The 13,357-nt window shown below is 49.4% G+C and overlaps 1 protein-coding gene across 1 annotated transcript; it reads right to left on the reverse strand.

Moving 5' to 3' along the window:
- Positions 1-2,344: 2,344 nt before the first annotated feature.
- LOC146177204 (uncharacterized) lies at positions 2,345-7,759 on the reverse strand. The gene has a single exon (XM_084583113.1). The coding sequence runs from the start codon at positions 6,971-6,973 to the stop codon at positions 2,498-2,500; it is 4,476 nt and encodes a 1,491-aa protein (XP_084439239.1). The 5' UTR covers positions 6,974-7,759; the 3' UTR covers positions 2,345-2,497.
- Positions 7,760-13,357: the final 5,598 nt, after the last annotated feature.

Raw genomic sequence — 13,357 nt, forward strand, 5'->3', positions numbered from 1 at the left:
TGGCGCTTTGAGCAGGCAAAACAAAAACGCATATGTCATCGGTTTGACCGCTTGCCTACTCTCCGTCAACCTTCCAAACCAACTAACTTGACACGAATCGTCCGCCGCGAACTCGAGGCCATGGCGCCCGCTGTTTCCTCATCTCAGCTGACAGAGAACGGTATCCTTCATCCGGGCTGTTGTTCGCTAGGAGGTTCTAACATGGGCATCTCTAATGGCTCTGTACCGAACACCATAAACTCCAACTAAGCCCCTTCTGTGATCGCGGTTGCCTCCAACCCTAGCTTTATGCCTCGATACCGTGATTGTAATCATAACGACTGGCGTACCGCTGACGATCGCCCAATTTGCTTCAACTGTTCCTGTGTTGGTTATATCTTCTGTCATTGCCGCAACTGCTGGTACATGCTGTCATGCCCATTCTACTACCTGAATCGCAGCGGAGTCTCTGCATCGCGCCGTACCTGGCCCCAACCTGACCCAGGATCTGCACGGGACGTGCAGATCCTGTTCCACCTGCTCGTGTTTCCAGCCGGTCGCCTTCCCAGCAAACTCGACGTTCCCGCTCTCCTCTTCCTTGTCGTAATACTTCACCGTCCTACGCCGGCCGCTTCACGGAAAACTAGACGATTCAGTTCCCGGAAGTGATGCTGCATTCCCAACCGGGACTGAAAAACCTCTGTTGACCTTTGATAAACAATATAACCTCATCGAAGTCCTTGTTGATGCTTTTCGTGTCTCGGCCCCTATTGACACTGGGGCACAACTCTGTCCTCAGTTCCTCGTTTCGTCGTCGCCTGAAAAAAGTCCTGACGCCAGCAGTTTCGCCCACCCTTCGTGTCGCCAGTGGCAGCCATTCTGTCGTGCTTGGTATTTGTACCGCCCGTGTAACCATTGCTGTTCGTCACACACCAGTCTCCCGTTCGTCACCGTGCTCCAGGAATTCCCCCATGACCTGATCCTTGGCCTTGACTTCTTGACCACTCACTCCGCCCTTATTGACTTATCAACCGGCATGCTACGCCTGGACCTCCCTCTCAGCTCTGAAGACCTCTCCACGCCACCTCGACTCTTCTTAGCAAAGTATTCCCGCCAAGCTGTTGTTTAAATTCCTATGAGCCCTTTCCCGCCTGTGCCCGATGGAGATTACTTGGTGTGCGCAATTACAGACGTCTTCCTGCAACGTGTTGTGCCGGTGGGGTTATCACACAGTAGCCCACCGTCAACAGGGTTGTGCCAAGGAGCTGGTAACGCAGCGCTCGTCACCCGTTTCGTGAACGAGGGCTGTCAGCTTCCTGGGCGGTAGCGATGAATCCGAGTCGGCGTTGGTGAGATGAAGAAAAGGCTTTATACACTATTTACATGTATTTACACAACAAGATCGGCTCTGGGGCCGAAAGCTAACATAGCCATACGCGACTGTTCTCGCGCAGCGACGGCCGGGGAGATTCCGCCGCGTCCGCACTGTCAGGGGGCGAACTGCTCCCGATGGACGCTCGTGACGAACTCACACACTCGGAGTCTCGAACGGAAGCACTTGAGACTCCGTTGCTGAGAACCGTTGACGCTCAAAATGGTCCAATCCGACGGCAGCACTTTCGCAGGGCCAATGGGAGAGCTTGCTGCGCTCTCGCTTCAAATATGCCGCGGGGCGAGAAGGGGTTCACCGTCAGGGCCACGGCGCGCCGTGCTGTCTGGACGTTCAGCGCATGTTAAAACACGTCGCTTCTGTGCCTTTGGTACGGCTCGCCTCCAGTGCATTGGTGCTTTGCAGAGAAGTATCCAAGTTTGTGAAGGAGGCGTTCGCCGAAGAAGTTTGGCGTCCGGCTGAATTTCTAGGCGGCTTTGGCCAGGCACAACAGCACCCCCGCCATCAGACAATGCGCCGGGAAGACGAGCTGCTCGCATGTGGCTCGGATGCCAGGCGCGCTCGTTCGCCAGGTTCCTCCAAGCTCACGTACAGTGTCCGGGCGCCAGGTAGCCTCACGTTCCACTCGCCAGGTCAGGATCTCTGCCGACAGCCTTGTTGCCGGGGCACGCCGATCAACTTCGCCCGGGTCGCTCCGATGCCCTTGCCTCTCGCCACTGGTAACGGTAGACTGTTCTGCGGCTTGCGAAACCGACCAACAACAGGCAACACCCAACACAAGCAAGTACCCTCGGTCACCCGTCAAACACCAGACAGAGGCAAAATTTCAAATTCAATTAGCTAAATTGTTGTCCCATTTTTGCTCCCACTACAACAAGAGACAAGTGTATAGGATGCAGTGTACAAGGTTCAAACAACAATTTTGCGCATTAATGGTATACAATTAAATAGCAAAAAAAGATTAATAATCAGTAATAGAAAAGAGTCTCCTTGAAATCACTTGGACCGTAGACCATGACTGAGGAAGCAAGGAGGTCCTTTAATTTTTCCCAGTCTGCCCGCGAACATAACAGTCCGTCGCGAAGCAAGAGAAGGTAAGCAACGCGGAGTCACTGCAGGAAGCGCGGCCTAGAAGGCCCGACTTAGAGCGTCTGCGTTCGCGTTCAACCTCCCCTTTTTATAGCGGACAACGAGATTGTGCTGCTGGAGTGTCATGCTCCACCTCAGCAAACGGCCGCTTTTAGACGACATGTTACTTAACCATGTTAGCGGGCAGTGATCCGTTTCCACAATAAACTTAGAACCGGAGACATAGCAGGCGAGCCTTTGAACGGCCCACACCAGGCAGGCGCACTCTTTTTCAGAGGTGCTGTACGCCTCTTCTCTACAACTGAGTTTGCGGCTCAAGAATAAAACTGGTCGTTCATGACCATTAGCATCTTCTTGGCATAGCACCGCTCCCATGCCGCGATCACTCGCGTCACACTGAATAATGAAGCCCTTGGAAAAGTCTGGCGCCGTTTGAACTGGCTTGTTGCTCAAGGCTTGTTTCAGCCTCTGAAACGCGTTCTCTTTCTCCGAGTCCCACATCACTTTGACGGGCTCAGATTTCCGGAGTGCGTCTGTTAGCGGGCTGGCAAGGTCAGAGTAGTCTCTCACATAGTGTTGGTAATAACCAGCTAAACCCAAAAAGGCCCTTATCTCAGTCTTAGTGGTTGGCCGGGGATAGTTCACAATAGCTGCTACCTTGATGTCTGAAGGTCTACGCAGGCCGCGCCCCACCACATGGCCAAGATAAGTCACTTCCGCACAACCTAGGTGACATTTAGCCGGTTTCGCAGTAAGACCCGCCTCTTTCAACCTGCTCAACACGACTCGCAAGTGCTCCACATGTTCCTCCCAAGTATCTGAAAAGATGGCCACATCGTCGAGGTATGGTAACGCGAAATCGCCCAAGCCATGAAGCACTCGATCCATCAGACTGGAGAAACAATACGGCGCGTTTTTGAGTCCAAAACTCAACATAACTGGGCGGAACGTTCCGAATGGAGAAACAAATGCGGCGTAACGGCTAGCTTGTTCTGTAAGAGGTACTTGCCAATAGCCTCTGACTAGGTCTAGCGTAGAGATGTAATTTGCCTTCGACACTGTCTCCACCCTTTCTTCCAGGTTCGGTATTGGATATGTCTGATCTCGGGTTATCGCGTTCAAACGCCGATAATCGACGCATGGCCTCGGATCTTTTCCTGGAACCTGGACTAGTATTAGGGGCGATGTGTAGTCGCTCTCACTTGGTACTATAACCCCCAAGTCACGCATGCGCTGGATCTCTTCAGCCATGATTTTCTTTTGCACAGGTGAACATCGATACGGTTTACTACGAATCGGTTCCTGCGATGTCAGCTCGATGTCGTGCTCTACGACCGTTGTTTTTCCGGGACGGTTCGAAAAAACCTCTTGAAATTCTGAAACGATTCCCTTTAAATCTTCCTTTTGGGTGGCGCCTAGACGTGCGTCCAACATCAACTGATCCAACATTACCTCTAAACCACACGCTCTCATGTCGGCCGTCGTCAGGATTTCCTCCCCTTCCTCATCGGCCGCGTTCAAAGTCAAGTTTACAATTGCCTGACGCTGAATGTATGGTTTCATCAGGTTGCTGTGATAAATTTTGTTGGGCCGTCTTCCCAATTTCACTTCATAGTTAGTATCAGAAAGCTTCGATACAATCTTTGCTGGCCCTTCCCATTGAACTTCGAGCTTGTTTTTCTTTGAGGGCCGAAGAAGCATCACTTGGCTGCCTACCTCAAATGTGCGTTTTTTTGCTGACTTGTCGTAGTACTCCTTCGACAAGATTTTCGCCGCCTTCATATGGCTTTCTACAATATCCTTTGTTTTCCCCAGCCTCTGAAGTAGGTTGAGGACGTATGAGACTACATTTGAGTCTTCCTCGCCGCCCTCCCAAGACTCTCGCAGCATGCGCAGCGGAGTTCTCAAGCTTCGGCCATACACAAGCTCTGCTGGGCTAAAACCTGTGGTCTCGTGGGGAGCAGATCTCAAGGCGAACATAGCGGCGGGAATGCAGGCCTCCCAATCACACTTGCGCTCAAAACACAGGGCTCTCAATATTCGCTTGAGTACCGAGTGCATTCGTTCCACGGGGTTAGATTGCGGGTGATGGATCGAACTGTGCACCACTCTGATTCCGCATTTATCCAAAAAGGTGGAAGTTAGGCAGCTGGTGAATACGCTGCCGTTGTCACACTGAATCTCGGAAGGGAACCCTACGCGTGCGAAAATTGAGAGCAGAGCGTCCACGACCTGGGGAGAATTTAGCTCCTTAAGTGGTACCGCCTCTGGGAACCTGGTCGCGACACACAGGGCAGTCAGAACATACCGGCAACCGTTCGTTGATCCCGGCAGAGGACCTACAATATCGATCACCAGTCGCCGAAAGGGTTCTGTTATGACTGGCACCAACTTCATTGGCGCCTTCCATTTGTCAGTGGATTTGCCCACTCTCTGGCAGGTGTCACAAGAGCGCACGAATTGTTCAACATCTTTCCAACAATACGGCCAATAAAACTCCTGAGCAATTCTAGCTTTGGTCTTTTTCAAGCCAAGATGTCCTGCCCACGCATTTTCGTGCGCGAGTTCCAGTAACTGCCCGCGATACTTCCGAGGAATCAAAAGCTGCTCATATTTGAGACCCTGCTTATCTGTGTAGCTGCGGTACAATAAGCCTGATCTCTCATAAAATTCAACTCCCTTTTTCCTCACACCCAATTTGACGCTCTTCATTAAATCGGCGATCGAGCAGTCTTCCTGCTGCTCGAGAATGAGAGTTTCCTTTTTAACTGCAGCCAGCGCTTGCCAGCCGGTGGAAATCGGAGCGAGAGTTGAGCTCGCGTCGCCTGGCGGCGCCGCGTCTACAGCGCAGGCATCATTCTCAGCCACGTCCAAACACGGCTCGCTCACACCTTCTCCCGCGCTCCGCGTTCCCTGCCGTGCCGTCTCACCACTCAAGTTACCCTGCTCGTCCGGTGTGCCGCAGCGCGGTTCGCTCACCGATGCAAGATCAAGTTGCCTCGACAGATTGCGCGCTTTGGATCGCGTGAGGGCCATGTACGCCACGTCGGCAAAGAATGATTTGCCCTGCTCCTTTAGAAGCTGCTCCGAGCTGTTTGAGAAGAGGTAGGGAAATTGCTCCGGGAGGGCGGCAGACACAGCGGCTTCTGTGTTTAGTTTACCAAATTCTCCTTCAATGGTGACCATCGCAATCGGTAGACAGACGCTCTGCTGCTCGGCCACTTGCTGTATCCAAGCGCATTCTCCCGTAAACTCACTCGGGGATACCAAAGACTGGTGGACAACGTCCATAGTTGCTGCCGAGTCCCGAAGTGCTCTGCATTTTTTTCCGTTTACCTTAATCTCCTGCATATATGGCTCCAACAGACGCAGGTTTTTGTCTGTTTCCCGAATGGTCGCCAACACAACTCTCTGTTTGCAGTACGCTGCAAGGTGCCCTTCCCTTTTGCAGTTATAGCATTTCAACGGTTTGCGTTTTTCAAAAGAACGTGTCGCATCGTTGCCCTGTTTGGGAACATCATTAGCCCCCTGAGACTCATTCTGCCTCTCCCTTACAGTTTCTTTTGTAAGAGACGAGTCTTTACGAAACTCACGACGCGTGAATGGCTTCCGTTCGTCGGACCTCCTCGGAAAGCCATCTTTCCTGTCAGTTTTCTCTACGCGCACTGCCTTGTTGTGCAAGCTTCGGCGGGCGTAATATTCTTCCGCTAACTCTGCTGCCTTGTTTAGCTTAACCTCCGTTAGCTTATCTAGCAACCAGAGCCTGACATCATCATCGATACAACGGTAGAATTGCTCTAATGCGATGCATTCCACGAGCTTATCGCGATCGTTGTAAACCTCTTCGCCCTTGAGCCACTCAACTAGGTCGGCCTTCAGACGGAACGCGAAGTCAACATGCGACTCCTTACCCTTATGAGCATATCGGAACCTCTGCCGGAAGGCTTCAGGCGACAATTTGTACTTCCGCAGTAGTGCCTCCTTGACATCACTGTAGCTTTCGAAAGCCTCTTTCGACATGCACGTGATTACGTCAGATGCCTCCCCGGGAAGCAAAGCCAACAAATTCTGTGCCCAGAGGGATGGCTCGATGTCATTCCGTTCGCACACATGCTCAAATTTTACGAGGAATTTAGCCATATCCTCGCCAATAGCAAAAGGCGGTAGTTGATCACGGATTTTGGGACTGTTAGAAAGGACTGTCGCAGAAGATAAGCTAGGTGCTGGCGAGCCTTTGTGAAGCTCCAACTCTATCCTTTTACGCTCCAGCTGTATATTCGCCTCACGCACCCGCAATTCTTTCTCGCGAAGTTCCTTCTCCTCCGCCTTCTCGCGACGTTCCTTCTCCTCCTCCTTTCTCTCTTGAATGTCATCCCAGGCCTCTGCGGCTTCATCAACCGTGACGTCATTAGTCTGCAAGATCTCAAGGATTTCCTTTTTCCTTTTTGTTGAGCCTAAATCGATGCCCAACTCATCACAAATTTGGAGAAGTTCTTTGACCTTGTAACTCTCCATCTATTACCGGCCTCTTGTTGTTTGCCTTTTTAGAATAGTGTACTATACGTTCGCTATCTCGCTCCTAGCAAGAGATGCGCAAGCCTTTCTCACACTGATTCCCTTCTCAGCATCCCCTGGTTTTCAAAACACTTCCTGTAGGCTTGAAACACGCAAGGTTAACACAATGCTACGCTCAGCCTTTCTCTAAGCTACCCTGTGTGTTAGAGAAGTCTGGCGTTTGAGGGAAACTTCAGGTACTCACCGCGCCGAGGTGCCTGACGCCGGTCGATCCCGCAGCTGCCATCCAATGTTGTGCCGGTGGGGTTATCACACAGTAGCCCACCGTCAACAGGGTTGTGCCAAGGAGCTGGTAACGCAGCGCTCGTCACCCGTTTCGTGAACGAGGGCTGTCAGCTTCCTGGGCGGTAGCGATGAATCCGAGTCGGCGTTGGTGAGATGAAGAAAAGGCTTTATACACTATTTACATGTATTTACACAACAAGATCGGCTCTGGGGCCGAAAGCTAACATAGCCATACGCGACTGTTCTCGCGCAGCGACGGCCGGGGAGATTCCGCCGCGTCCGCACTGTCAGGGGGCGAACTGCTCCCGATGGACGCTCGTGACGAACTCACACACTCGGAGTCTCGAACGGAAGCACTTGAGACTCCGTTGCTGAGAACCGTTGACGCTCAAAATGGTCCAATCCGACGGCAGCACTTTCGCAGGGCCAATGGGAGAGCTTGCTGCGCTCTCGCTTCAAATATGCCGCGGGGCGAGAAGGGGTTCACCGTCAAGGCCACGGCGCGCCGTGCTGTCTGGACGTTCAGCGCATGTTAAAACACGTCGCTTCTGTGCCTTTGGTACGGCTCGCCTCCAGTGCATTGGTGCTTTGCAGAGAAGTATCCAAGTTTGTGAAGGAGGCGTTCGCCGAAGAAGTTTGGCGTCCGGCTGAATTTCTAGGCGGCTTTGGCCAGGCACAACAAACGTCACGTCATCCTCCCACACCTCATCGTACACGTATCTCAGAATCGCACCAATCTCCCAGTCCTAAACTTCAGTTTGTCGACCCAAGTCCTCCCCGACGGAATATCATTAGCTAAACTGTCCCCGATAACCGACTGTGATGTTCCAGCCCTAACTACCGACCCTCTCTCTGCACATTGCGCAGCCCCTACCGCTCCTATGTCGTCCCCTTTACACCGTGATCTTGTTTCCAGCATGATTGCGGCCGACCTACAACCTGATTCTCTGGACACGCCCTACAAGCTGTTGCTTTCATATAGCGACATTTTTTGATTTTGGGGCCCGACCTCTTGGCCAAACGTCTGTTGTAGCCGACCGCATCGACACCGACGATGCTGCTCCTGTTCCTAACGCCCGGTGATTCAACGTGCAGTTGACAAGAGGCTGGCCGACAACATCATTAAGCCTTCAAACAGTCCCTAGGCATTACCTGTTGTGCTAGTCCCGAAACGTATGGGAGCTGGAAATTCTGCGTCGACTATCACCACCCTAACAAGTCCACCAGAAAAGACGTCTACCCTCTTCCGCGCTTCGACAATGCACTTGATTTCTTACATGGAGGCAGCTACTTTTCCTACATCGACCTTCGCTCTGGATACTGGCAATATCTCCGTCGATGAACGAGACCGCGAAAAAACAGCATTTGTGACTCCTGACGGCCTCTTCCAATTCAAAGTCATGCTGTTTGGCCTATGTAACGCCCCTGCAACTTTCGAACGGATGATGGACGTGTAGCTGCGCGGCTTCAAGTGGACCACTTGTCTTTGTTACTGAGATGACGTCATTGTTTTCTCGTCCACTTTTGACACCCAGCTCTCTCGTCTTTCTATCATTCTCGAGCTATTTCGCCGCGTCGGCCTTCAACTCAACTCCAAGAAATGCAGTTTCGGCAATCGGAAAATCAAAGTTCTTGGCCACTTAGTGAATGCTGCTGGTTCCAGCCTGACCCCGATAAGATTCGTGCCTTTCGTACTTTTCCCACACCACTTTCATCAGGTGAGGTTCGAATTTTCTTGGCTTGCGTTCTTATTTCCGTCGTTTAGTCCAGACCTTCGCAGCCCTTGCCCGCCCAATCACGCCCCACTGAAAAAAGATGCACCTTTCTCTTGGGGCCTCGAGCAAGCTGCAGCTTTCTCCGATCTTATCGCTGCTGTCACCAATCTACCCGTCTTGGTCCATTTCAACCCTTCGGTCCCTACCAAACTCCGCGCAGACGCCAATGGTCACGGCATTGGAGCCATCCTCGCTCCGCGACACCATGGCTGCACCAGAGTGATTGCGCATGCCAGCCGCCTACTATCTAGGGCTGAAGAAAATTAGTCTATCACAGAAAGGGAGTGCCTAGCTCTTGTTCGGGCTATTGCGAAATTCCGCCCTTATTTTTTAGACGACCTATTACTGTTATCACACACCACCATGCCTTGTGCTGGCTATCTTCACTCAAAGACCCTACTGGACGCATGGGACGCCGGGCGTTAAGATTGCAAGAATACACCTTTTCCGGGGTCTACAAATCTGGTCGGCTTCACGAAGATACAAACTGCTTGTCCCGCCACCCTGCCGACCCTCCCAGCTCTACGGCCTGGGCCATTGACGCATGCGTCCTGTCTTTATCGACCTTTCCCCACATAGCTGGCGAACAGCGCTTGGACTCCGTGCTCCGGTCTATCAACGACCGACTGACTACCGGCCAGTCTCATCCTGCCCTCGTCATGTTCCTACTCCAAGGGAACGCATTATTTCGCCCGTGTGGGCTTGGTGGCTGTACCATGCTGCAGGCCACTAATCCGCTACTGTTCCTAATGCAGGTCAGTAAACCGCACGGTTTATATGCAACGAAAACTAGCGACTACTTTCTGGTACAGCTTCCGAGCCCACAGTGTTCTGTCGACGTCGCTATTGAATGTTTTGAAACTGTGCGAATCTTGCTACAGTTATCTGGGGATATAGAAATGAATCTGGGGCCTGATATTACTAGGGAGGTGCTTGCTGAACTAAAGACTTTATCCTCTGGCCCGGCTACTTTAATCAGTGACGTTCAGGATATTAAAAACAAGCTAACGACAACAGAGAATACTATTACTGATTTACTTCAGAGGATTGCCGCTTTAGAGATTCACTATCAAAAACTTGAAACTTTGTCAACAGAGGTAGAAAAAGTACAGAGCGCCGCGGAGGAGACGTGTAGGCTGGTGCGAAATCTGAGGGATCGAATTGATAACGCCTAGAACCATTCCCGGAGTTGCAATTTGATTTTTTATGGCCTTCCGGATCCTACACCATCCGAGCCATTTGCTGAATCTGAAGAACGCATTGTTTACCTTTGTTCCGATACCCTGGACTTAATATTAGACATTAAAGACATAGAACGTGCGCACCGTCTTGGGCGTCACAGAACGGAACGCCCGCGCCCCATAATAGTAAAGCTTGCTCATTTTAAGACTAAACAAATGATCCTCTCAAATGGTCGCAAACTAAAAGACACTGACTTTCGCATTGGCGAGAATTTCTCCCGCCGAGTTCAAAATGTTAGAAAACAACTTGTCACCTTTGCCAAATCCAAGAATGTTACATTTTCCTTGCGCTACAAAACCCTCCATATAGGCGCGAAACGCTATTCTTTCGACGAGACTAACCAGACAGTAAAAGAAATCTAGCAATCACGACGAACTCAGTCTAAACAGCAACATCCCCGAACAAGTCATTGTAATAATTTTTCGTTTTCAGCACTCTTTACTAACATACGCAGTTTCTTTCCAAAGCGCGAGCTCGTGTCAAACTTGGTGCTATCGTCGAATAGTAACTTACTGGTTTTAAAGGAAACGTGGCTACACAGATGATATTGATGATGATCAAGTACTTGCTGATCTGCCGCACTTCACTCTCTTCCGTTCAGACCGCAAACATGCACGAGGGCGAGGCGTTTTGGTAGCGGCGAGCAATCTTTTATCATGCACTAATATAAACATTTAATCCGATCTCGGAATAATGTGGCTCATTTGCCGAGCAGCACCACACTGTTTCTGGGTGTCTGCTACAGACCACCGCACAAGTCTCCCAATTTTTGCCATCCGCTAAATATCATACTAGCTAAATTAACTAAGCAGTGTCCGAATTCTCACATTCTCCTTTTCGGTGATTTCAATTACCCTACGATAGACTGGAATAACCTGGCTAATTCTTTAGATAACCGAGCTGACACTAAGGAATTCATCCACATTTGTTCTAATTTTGATCTTACCCAACTATTATTAGAACCTACTCGTGTAGTAAATGAATCAGCAAATGTTCTAGATTTAATACTAACAAGTCATCACGAGAGTTGCTCGTCCATTACTTACATACGGGCAATTAGTGATCATAAAGTCATCAACACAGAATTTAATTTCATTCCAACTCCGCGCCACAATCCTGGAAAGGCTATCCGCTTATATGATAAAGGCAACTACGAAGCACTGCTCCGCACCTATTTCCCATCTTATAAAGCAGCCTTTGATAGCCGATCTCTCCAGGAAAACTGGTCATTATTCCGACAGAAGCTTAACTTTTTCGCAGACAAATATATCCCGAAAACTACATTCTATGATAATCGTAATCAGTCGTGGTTCACAAAATGCCTAAAAAACTTGAAACAAGAAGCGCTTTTCCGGGCAGCTAGAAAGAATCCTAGTACTTGTGTGTTGGATAAATATTATTCCGCCGAAAAGTCGTACTTATCAGCAATAAAAAACTCTAAGCGATCCTTCTATCATGATGTTTTGACAAAAATCCTAAAAACTACCCCAAAAACGTTCTGGCGAATCTTAAACCCTAAGAACAAGCATTGAGTTACACTCAATAATGACTCAGGAGAACCATTTAGTGATACTGAATGTGCTAACATCTTTTCAACTGCGTTTTCTTCCGTTTTCACCAGTGAGCCTGATTTGCCCTTACCCACTCTACCTACTGTCATTGCTCACACCATGCCTATCACGAATATTTCTGTTAACGGAATACTGTGTGTAATAGATAAAATTAAACTTTCGTCATCAGAAGGCACTGATGAAATAAACTCAAAACTTTTAAAGACGCCAAGCATGTTTCTGCCGAGTATTTATCACTACTGTTTGCTCAGTCTCTTTCCACAGGCACTAACAGATGATTGCAGGAAGGGAAAGGTCGTTCCAGTATACAAATCCGGTAACAAAGATTCGCCATTAAATTATCGTCCTATCTCGCTTACTAGTGTATCATGCAAAATCATGTAGCATATTATCTACTCTGAAAAAATGCAGTTTCTGCATACTAACGATTTCCTTCACCCTGCGCAACATGGATTTCGTAGAACCTATTCCTGCATTACACAACTCGCAATGTTCCTTCACGACCTACACGCAAACCTTGACTTGAATATTGACTGACGCCATATTCCTAGATTTCGCTAAAGCATTCAATAAAGTTTCCCATCGACAATTACTGCTCAAACTTTCACAATTGAACCTGCACCCTAACATCTTAAAATGGATCCAAGAATTCCTTGCGTATCGCTCCCAAGCAGTTTCTATTTATAACCAGTCTTGCAATTCCGTCCCCGTAACCTCAGGCGTACCCCAGGGCTCTGTTATAGGCCCTCTCCTCTTCTTAATATATATATAAATGGCTTACCAGAGCTGCTCTCATGTAATATCCGTCTATTTGCTGACGACTGCGTGATCTACCGCTCAATAAAAAACATCTCTGACCAAAATGCCCTTCAGGATGGTCTTAGCCGCGTTGAAAAATGATGCGATGATTGGCTAATGACCCTTAACCCAAACAAATGCAAACTTATTTCGTTTCACCTTGAACATCAACCGTTCTCTTTATCTTACAGGCTTGCTAATACTTCAATAGACCTCATCCACTCAAATACCTGGGTATCGTTTTAACCCATGACTTATCTTGGAGCGAACACATTACTAACATAATTTCTTCTGCTAATAAAACCCTAGGATTTCTCAAGGGTAATTTACGTCATGCATCTGTAGATGTAAGATTACTCGCCTACAACACACAGGTCAGACCCAAACTTGAATATGCGTCCCCTATTTGGAGCCCCCATCAAAGATACCTGATCGATGCACTTGAAGTCATCCAAAATCGCGCAGCTCGTTTTATTCACTCCCAGTATTCGTACGAAGTGAGCGTATCATCCTTGAAATCGAAGTCTAATTTACGAAGTCTTTCTTGCCGTCGCCGCACCGCCACACTTTCTCTTTTCCACATATTCTATTACAGCTCACTACGCGAAGAACCATACATCTGCGCACCTCCATCACGCATATCCCATCGCACCGGCCACCCACTTCAAATCTCTCGTTCACGTACCCGTACCGTAAGTTTTTCCTCTTCCTTT

This window comes from Amblyomma maculatum, chromosome 10 (assembly GCF_055883805.1).
Source record: "Amblyomma maculatum isolate TAMU_Amacu chromosome 10, ASM5588380v1, whole genome shotgun sequence".
NCBI lineage: Eukaryota > Metazoa > Arthropoda > Arachnida > Ixodida > Ixodidae > Amblyomma > Amblyomma maculatum.